This window comes from Staurois parvus, unplaced genomic scaffold (genome assembly GCF_062004578.1).
Source record: "Staurois parvus isolate SC_StPar_1 unplaced genomic scaffold, SC_StPar_1.0 ptg000133l, whole genome shotgun sequence".
NCBI lineage: Eukaryota > Metazoa > Chordata > Amphibia > Anura > Ranidae > Staurois > Staurois parvus.
In genome coordinates this window covers 6,088,692-6,098,549 of record NW_028317929.1, presented here as the reverse complement: position 1 = coordinate 6,098,549, position 9,858 = coordinate 6,088,692, and the positions used below count along the sequence as shown (strand labels likewise).

At 38.9% G+C, this 9,858-nt stretch overlaps 1 protein-coding gene across 2 annotated transcripts in view; it reads left to right on the top strand.

The window, feature by feature from the left end:
- Positions 1-3,435: 3,435 nt before the first annotated feature.
- The window catches only part of STK32A (serine/threonine kinase 32A), a 261,142-nt gene continuing 254,719 nt past the window's right edge, over positions 3,436-9,858 (top strand). The window contains exons 1-2 of one of the 2 annotated variants that reach the window (XM_089673006.1): positions 3,436-3,623; positions 7,356-7,519. In XM_089673006.1, the coding sequence (XP_089529132.1) occupies positions 7,468-7,519 (52 nt within the window). In that variant the 5' untranslated portion in view covers positions 3,436-3,623; positions 7,356-7,467. The remainder of the gene's footprint in view (positions 3,624-7,355; positions 7,520-9,858) is intronic. The other variant, XM_089673005.1, reaches the window with a different exon arrangement.

Here is a 9,858-nt window from a genome sequence, read left to right as displayed (position 1 = left end):
AAGCCTAAAGCTGGCTATACATGGGTCGAATTCTGAAATAATTTCTTTCGAAAATCTTTTCTATGCATTTTTGTTTGAACTTTTGCTCCATTAGTGGGTCACAAAAATGGACAATTTTCATGCAAGTTGAGTGAATTTGAGTGATTGGGCAGGTTGGAAATTTTTTAAAAATGAACAAATTTCTAACCAATGATGGGAGAATCATGCGAGAAATGTAATTGAAAAAAGGAGCATGAGCTGTGACCTGGAAAGAAAATAAAAATTTGGGCCACAAATTCTTCAGCTTGTTCAATTAACCACTTCAGGTCCGGACACTTTCACCCCCTTCCTGCCCAGGCCAATTTTCAGCTTTCAGTGCTATCACACTTTGAATGACAATTGCGCGGTCATGCAACACTGTACCCATATTATTTTTTTAGCATTTTTTTGAGACCGATAAAACTTTATTTTGGTGGTATTTATTTCCCACTGGGATTTTTATTTTTTGATATATAAATGAAAAATCCAAACATTTTGAAAAAAAATTGTTCAAATAAATAAACTTTCTTCATAAATCTTGGCCAAAATGTATTCATCTATCTTTTTAGTAAAAAAATAACCCAAATTAGTTTATAACCAAAAATAATAATTTTTCAAAACTTTTTTTTAATTAAAATTTTTTTCTTTTATATTATTCTGTTTTTGTTTTTTTCTAACATACCATCACCATAGTGACACTGTACTACTTGTGGGGGGTGATGAAGATTTTTTTTTTCTTTTTTTACACTGATTGCTTTTATGGGTGTAAAAGCAATCATTTCTCCTTCTCTCTGGCTGAATTCCTGCAGCCATTGAGAAATACTGTGTGAGCTGTGATTGGTCACAGCTTGTCACATGGTACAAGGCTGTTGTGAATAGCCTTGTACCATGTGACCTCTGTGATTATTCACAGATTTCACAAGTAGTAAGCAATGATGTCAAAAGTGACATCTTGTTTACTACTGTTCATGTGATCACTGATTGACCAATCAGTGGTCACATGAATCGGGACCTCATACAGAGGTCCCACACAGCGATCTGTGTTCGGACACCAGATCGCAGTGCCGTGCGCTCCTGGGGAGTGCGCACAGGCAGTGAATGCGGGGGCAGTTTATAAACAGCCACCCGATTCGACACTGCTCCCGTCCGATTGTTTATGTACATGGGCCGGACGGGAAGTGGTTCAGCTTTGACCAAAAGACTGGAAGATGATTGGTTTCTATGCACAGCTGCACCAGAGTTTGCTCTCTCCAGTTTTAGTTAATCAACCCCCGCAGGGTCCATACACACTGGTTAGGGATGTTTCAATACCCCTTTGTGATTGGCAAGTACGAGTACCGATCTTTAGATCAAGTACTCACCGATACCGAGAACCAATACTTTGCGGTGCGATTTGCATCAATACAAAATGTATGGACGCAAATTGTACTGCGAAGAATAACATGCGATTTGAACAGGAATGCAATTCCTGTCCAAATAGCATGTGGTTTCCCCCTGTGTGAACCCACATTTGGAATATCTGCCACAGTGCTGTACTGTCATCCCTGCACTGAAAGGAGAGAAAGCCGAGAGGGTTTCAAATCCCCAGCTTTTCCTTCTGTGACAGGAGATCGGTGCAGGGAGGTTTCCCTCAACACTTCTGTGTGAGCTCAGACTATGACAAGCCTGGATTCACACAGCAGCAGTGGGGAAACTGTATACAGTTTGGACAGGAATTGCATTCCTGTTCAAATCACATCCCATTCTTTGCACTGCTATTTGCATCCAAACATTTTGTATTAAAGCAAATGGCACCAAAATGTATCGGTTTCAGGTATTAACCACTTGCCTACAGGGCACTTATCCCCCTTCCTGCCCAGGCCAATTTTCAGCTTTCAGCGCTGTCACACTTTGAATTACAATTGCGTGGTCATGCAACACTGTACCCATATGAAATTTTTATCATTTTTTTCACACAAATAGAGCTTTCTTTTGATGGTATGTACTCACTGCTGGGTGTTTTATTTTTTGTGCTATAAACAAAAAATGCAAACATTTTGGAAAAAAAAACATTTTTCTTTGTTTCTATTATAAAATTTAGCAAACAGCAAATTTTTCTCCTTCACTGATGTGCGTTGATGAGGCTTCACTGATAGGCAGCACTGATGGGCCCTGATAGACGGCACTGATGAGGTGGCACTTATAGGCAGCACTGATAAGCTGGCACTGATATTCAACATTGACGGGCACGGATAGACGGCATTGATGAGCTGGCGCTGATATGCAACATTGATGGGCACTGATAGGTGGCACTGACTGCTGGGCACTGACTGGCGGCACTGCTGGGCACTGAGTGGTGGCACTGCTGGGCAGCACTAATGGACAGCACTGATGGGTGGCACTGCTGGGCACTGGTGGATGGCACTGCTGGGCACAGGTTGGTGGCACTGCTGGGCACAGATCATCAGGGCACTGATCCCTCCTCTGACAATTTCCAGTTATCAGCAGTACTTTCCTCACGCTGTGGAAAAGTGCAACCGATTAACTGGCAACTGTATTTACCGGTGGTCTGCTGTGCCATTGGACACGACTGATCACGTGGTAAAAGGCCACTGTGATTGGCCTTTTACCACATTACATGATCAGCTGTGTCCGTAGGACACAGCGATCACGGAGATTGCTAGTTGCGTACCCCCGAGGCGCGTTCTGGGAGGACATCATATGACGCCCTCCCAGAACTGGCTGGCCGCAGTGAAACCGTCATTCAGCTATCTGCAGTTGGCAAGTGGTTAAGAGAATTTTCACGAGTATGAGTACTTGTTATAATACTCGGTATCAGCACCGATACTGGCATCGAAATCAGTGCATCCCGAACACTGGGCATTAAAAAAATGCTGCTTATACAGGCATTTGGCATTTTTACTTCAGTCTATAAAAGCAACTCTGTTATCCTATGTGTCCATGCACACTAGGGCTTTTAGAAGCATATTTGCAGAGGAGCATTTTAAAGGCTGAAAAAAACCCCATCAGCATTTTATGGAGGAGCTTTCGGGTAGAAATGCTCATAAAAGCCCATAAATGTGCATAAACATGGCAATTAGGAGTGTTTTGGTTTTTCAAGTGTACATTGAAAAATGAGCAGAGGGGAATGTTTTGGAAAAAAAATGCTTATGTCTATAAACTCACATAAACATATGAGCCACTATGAGTATTTTTTTCTGCCAGAGGTTCTGGTATTTTTTTCTGTCATTAATTTGCAAGCACCCTTAAAAAAATAAAGGATCACTGAAAAGAAATGCAGTGTCTGAAGTCACTGTTTAGCTAATCACTTAGACGTAAGGAGTTTTTCTTCCTATGGAAAAATACGCATCCCATTCATTTCTGATGTTTCGAGCACAATTCACTAGGGGGCACCAAAAGCTCCAGTCAGTGGCTGGCTAGAAAACTTCCTAGGGACATCATCCCTTTTGTACTGAACTTGTTTATACAGCTGATCAGAAGGACCACCCTCTATGCCTGTCATCCAGTATCCCTTCCTTACCTCCAGCAGCATCTGCTCATCTCAGCTCTGCTGCTTTCTCAGGACTCACCTGTTATTATTCTCTGCTGACCTCCCATGAATCAAGGTAAGCTCTTCACATTGTACTTTATAGGGGAACTCATTTCACCTAAGTTTTAATAGACATTAGAACCTCATGCTATTATAGAATCCGAACCTTTCTATATTTATAATGTGCGGTAACTAGAATGCTTTCATTAAACACATCTTTTCAGTATAATCCGTAATATGTTTTACTATGGAGTTGTTAGTAATTCTGTAAAATTATAAACATCCTTAAATGTAACAGGTGTATATTTATGTACTTAATGCAACTAGATGTATGAAAGTTTGAATATGTATATTTTGTGTTTTTTTTTATTATGTATGTGTATATATATATATATATATATATATATATATATATATATATATATAATAAACTAGAGAAATAATTTAGACATGACATAGTCCAGCTTTAAGGTATCTACATTACTGCACCTGTTGTGTCACATAGCTATTTCAAATATAAATTATGACCTTAAAACTCTAATATAAAGGACCTAGTAAAGAAATATCAACGTTATTTAAAAAAAAATAACAGAATTGCTGGTGTGTTAAGACATTGACATAACTCTGCATAGAAAAGCTATGTTCCTAATATGTATATTGGGATAAGGTGATAGTTTGTACAGATGGTAGAGAGTGCAATTTGAGTATGTTTGTGACTGCACCATACATGTATACACTTGTTATAGTGATTTCCTTTATGTATATACATACTTTATGTTGATTTCTTTCATCTATATCCATGCTTTATATTGATTTCCTTTCACAGTACAACACGTTGGTTAGAGTGGATCCAGTCCTATGGTACAATGCCAGACATGCATTGTACCATTGTTCTTTATGTATGTGTGTGTATATTTATACATATATATATATTGATTTCTTTCATCTATATCCATGCTTTATCTTGATTTCCTTTCACAGTACAACAAGTTAGTTAGAGGGGATCCACTCCTATGGTACAATGCGAGACATGCATTGTACCATTGTCCTTTATGTATATACCTACTTTATATTGATTTTTTTGCATCTATATCCATGCTTTATATTGATTTCCTTTATGTATATAAATACTTTATATTGATTTTTTTGTATCTATATCCATGCTTTATATTGATCTCCTTTATGTATATACATACTTTATATTGATTTCTTGCATCTATATCCATGCTTTATATTGATTTCCTTTATGTGTATATATACTTTATATTGATTTCTTGCATCTATATCCATGCTTTATATTGATTATAAGGAAATCAATATAAAGCATGGATATAGATGCAAGAAATCAATATAAAAGTATATATATTCATAAAGGACAATGGTACAATGCATGTCTGGCATTGTACCATAGGAGTGGATCCCCTATAACCAACGTGTTGTACTGTGAAAGGAAATCAATATAAAGCATGGATATAGATGCAAGAAATCAATATAAAGTATATATACACATAAAGGAAATCAATATAAAGCATGGATATAGATGCAAGAAATCAATATAAAGTATGTATATACATAAAAGACAATGGTACAATGCATGTCTGGCATTGTACCATAGGAGTGGATCCCCTGTAACCAACGTGTTGTACTGTGAAAGGAAATCAATATAAAGCATGGATATAGATGCAAGAAATTATTATTATACAGAATTTATATAGCGGCAACAGTTTGCTCAGAGCTTTACAATATAACGGGAGACAATACAGCAACAATACAGTTCAATACAAGAGGGAAAGGAGGGCCCTGCTCCTTGGAAATCAATATAAAATATGAATATAACCTACATGACAGTCGTGAGTAGTAAAGACCATACAGTGAGTATCTGGTAACCTTATGATGAGAACCACAAGTTTACACTGAGTACTCCAAGTGCACCCCATTTAGTAATCATTTCCTAAAAGGAAATTGAGATCTGCAAATATGGCCTCCTGCCAAAAATGCTAGTTGCCTGGCTGTTATGCAGACCCCCTCCCCCCAGCTTTAGTTCTGATCTAAAACAAATACACAGACAATAAAAGTCAGAGAAAGGCCAGAAGGTCCTTGTTGGTATACTTATTAGTGGCAAGTATTAAAGGAAGAAGAACAACATGGAAGCCAGGAAAGGAGCTTTTGCAGAATAAAATATCACAATGGCAGCCCTCATACTCCTTCAGAGACATAAGATGTACATCTGTGTGTGTGTGTATATGTATGTATGTATGTGTATATATATATATATATATATATATATATATATATATATATATATATATATATAATTATTATTATTTATATGTTTGAGAGTATACAAAATAGTTAATTGCACAATTTGTTGTATATGCTACAAAAACAATAGCCAGCATTACAATAAGATTTAAAGTGAATCAATCACTGTATACACTGTATGTCTAAAATATTACCAAACTCAGCAGAAAGAAGTTATGTTATTTAATTAATATACTTCTCTTTCTGTTTACATTTGCATGCTTTAGGTTTCCTTATTCTTTCTGATATTTTATTTAATTTTAAAATGGTTACTTCTATTATATAGTGTATCCACTGGGAAGAGTTGTGAGCATTCATTACAGAAATTATTATCAGACATCTCCAGATGTTTAGGGGTATGGCTTGATTGGAGCATTATTGGTACAGGCAATGTTAACATATACAGTATACTATACACGCAGTATATTAGTAGTAAAGCAAATTGCATATGCTGCTTGTTCTGCTGCAAAGGTTACCAGAAACTTGAATGCAAGTTTAGGAAACTGAATTTTTTTTTTTTTAACTTGAGTAACTTTTTTATTGTGTTATGCATCTTGATGTCGATTCCGCACCACAGTCCCCTAATTTAGGAGACCATGATGTGCCAGACATGGCACAAGCCCTTTTTTTAATAATTTGTATGACAACCCATCTACTTAGTAAAGAGGGTGATTATATAAAGTAACTTTCTAAAATGTCTTTAGCCTATTAAACAGTTATCCTATGGATATGTATTGAAATATACTGGCTTGTGCTTTGTGTCTTGTTTTCTTGTGTATAATATACCAGTACAGGCTGCCCAACCAAAGTCCATGCTTTACTTGTAGCAGGGTAATGCCAGCATCTATTCATGAATGGTCACACAAATCATACCAGTATTTTTATAAGCTCACATTATTTATTACTAATAATAACAGAGTACATACAAGTATGCATAATTCTGTATTTATAAGATATATACGTATGCACTCATACTTCTGGAGAAAAGTAAATGGAATACAGTGCATGCAGTTTACAAAAAAAAACACTTCTTTATTTTTTTTAATTTTCAGTATTAAGTGTCAAAGCAATCCTTAAAATAATCCACCGATACTCAGTTCATCAACCTATTTATCAAGAAGCTTGACCACTTTTTTGTTTTAGTGGTAATAAAACAACTATTGCTAAGCTTGTGTGTTTTACAGTATACCAGAAAAAAAAATTCTGATTACACTTCCAGCGGTCAGAAGCATGTATTCTGCAAATGTATTCATTAAATGCAGCAAGCATCGTTGGTGGATTATGCTGAAGGCAGCGCTGAACATTGTGTGGATATCAATGAACGTGTTTCCATAGCACATGCTCATGTTTCATTGATAAATTACTCGCTGCTGTTGTAAAACAGAAGCTTGACTTGTAAGCTTTTTAAATGCTTTAGTTAAGTGCCTTGTGCTCCATTTCTTGCAAGAATATGTCAGCACACACGGGTACGTGAATAATGTTGAATAATTGTCTCTCCTTTCTTTAGGATGAAAGAGTCAAGTCACCCGTATTTCTGGCAGATAGAGGCAAACTAATCACTTGCCTTGTGGATCTTATGAGAATGTAACTGCTGAACCTGGAGTCTGGCACAAGCAACAATGGGAGCCAATAACTCATCCAAAACCCCTGTGTGTGATGACAATGATGACGGTAAGGTCTAAAGGATCGCCTGCATGCAGATAAAACTATCATACATGGTTCTGTTTTCATACATATTTTTGGGTACAGCTGGCACCAGACATTTATTAGAGGGGGCACTGTAACGTTGTAACTTCAAAATGGTGCTCCTGGTGCAGAACCCTCAGTGATTAGTGCAGGTTGTTAGGTAAATTTATCTGGCTCCTCTGTAATTAATGGAGGGGTTGAGGCATGAGGCAAGAAGAGAGTCCCCGGGTACAGTCCTGCTGGAGGAGACCCCTGTGTAGGAGCTCTGTCCTTGGGGCAGGATTACTGAAAGGTGCCATCTAGAAGACATTGAGGTCCCAGCTGAAGCTTTAGCTGGGGAGGCTATTTGCAAAGCCTAGTCCTAGCGTCTGTTTGGGTCTCAGTAGTGAGTGCCAGGAGGCAGTTGGAGGAAAGGTGTCCAGCTGTCCTATGGTGTTGAGTCTATATCTCCCTCACTGAAGAATGTGGTGGATATCAGAAAGAGCGAACCAATGTTCCGGTGGCCATGTGCGTAGATGACCCTGATGCTGGAAGTTAGTGACTGTGTGCAGCTTTTGATCTTTTGGGAAAAGTCCTAGTCACCTAGTCTGCATTAGAGATTCTGTGGGACATTTTGTGCAGCTCAATCAGATAAAGAGTCCTCAAAGTGTTCGGTTCACCAGTTTTTTGTTTTTTTTTTGGGGGGGGGGGGGGCAGTATCCCATGCTTCCTTCACCCTACCCAAGTTCCACCTTATAATAAAACCCTAAAGAATGCACCCCTAGACTGTTCAATTTGAGCCAGTGGATAAGTGAAGAAGATGCTGTGTGCTTTAACTGGGGAAAAAGAGTCATTTCTCTAGCGTCTCCTTAGGGAGTGCTCTTCACTGCATTATAGGGAACTTGTAGAAGTGTTCTTATGGTGCCTGAACAACACTCTGAAAAAAATTATCCTTTGTCTGTAATTCTTCCAGAAAGATAGCAGTGGAGTTACTGGTATGGGACTGTGTCTAGGCACTGTTTTGCCTTAAGCCTTATAGCTGTATATCTGCAGTGTGAGATCATCTAAAACACTGCTGCCTGTCACTCCTAGTGATGACATCACTGCACTGCTTGCTAGAGAGAAATCTGCACTGCGTGCATCTTCCTGCTTATGTTTTATTAGCACCCCTTCTATGGAAGTAATAATAGAAAATGCCATATAAAGTGTCTATAGGGGCCAAATAATTAATAGTGCACAAATGCTGCTTCCAAATATTGAACTGTGATGCCTGCTGTCTGGAAGTTTTAAAAAGGAGCTTGTCAACAAGAGAAGAAAACTTTGGCATGCGGCAGTTTCCAGTACTCGAACAGCACCCTGAAAACATTATCTTTTGTCTGGAATTCCTCCAGAAAGACAGAAGTGCAGTTCCTGGAATGGGAGTGTGCCAAGGCACTTCTTTGCCTGCAGCCTCATTGCTGTATATCTGCAGTGTGAGATCATCCAAAACACTGTTGCCTGTCATTGTTAGTCTAACAAAATTTGGTGACAAAACCAATCCTCCTGCTTATGCTTTATTGTCACTCTTACTATGAAAGTAATAATCGAAAACGCTAGATGAAGCATCTATAGGGGGGCACATGACTATTTCCGTAGAACTATTTTCTCCAAATACTGGCCTGTGATGTGAACAATATAGATTGGGCAGTGTTGAATAATAATTTTCAGAAATCTCCATGCCCAGAGAATTGCTAATACACCTCTCTATCTGCACCTTTTTCTATTAATTCATGGAGTACAGAAATGTTTGGCAGTGGTTTGCAAAGAACAATGCCAGTCTCTGCCCTAAAGAAGAATTTTCCATTTCTCTACAGCTGGGATGTCCAAACTTTTGACATTCTTGGGTCACATTGGAAGAAGAGAAATTGTCTTGGGCCACACATTAAATACACTAACATTAAAGATAGCTGATGAACAGTTCCTCCTGTGGCTCTCAGAGGGTAGGTGCAGCTGACGGGCCCTTTCACTATAATCACAGGTCACCGGCATCTTCACCTGCGGTGATCACTGCTGGACACAGACAAAGTGCTTCCAGCAGTGATCGCCCTGTGTAGAGAGCCACGAATAGGTGCTCCTGCGGGCGAACGGACATTATAGTGAACGGGGCCACCAGTTGCATCTACCTTCTGAGACCTGCAGGAGGAACTGCTGCTACAATTCACACCGGCCCTAATCACCGGTGTATATTTAACCTATGTATGTGCTGTGTGGGGAGGTGGGGGAGTTGTTGCCAGGGCTTTGGGGGGGGGGGGGCAGCCCACCCGAGCATCCCACCCGAGCATCCCACCCGAGCATTCCCCCTAGAT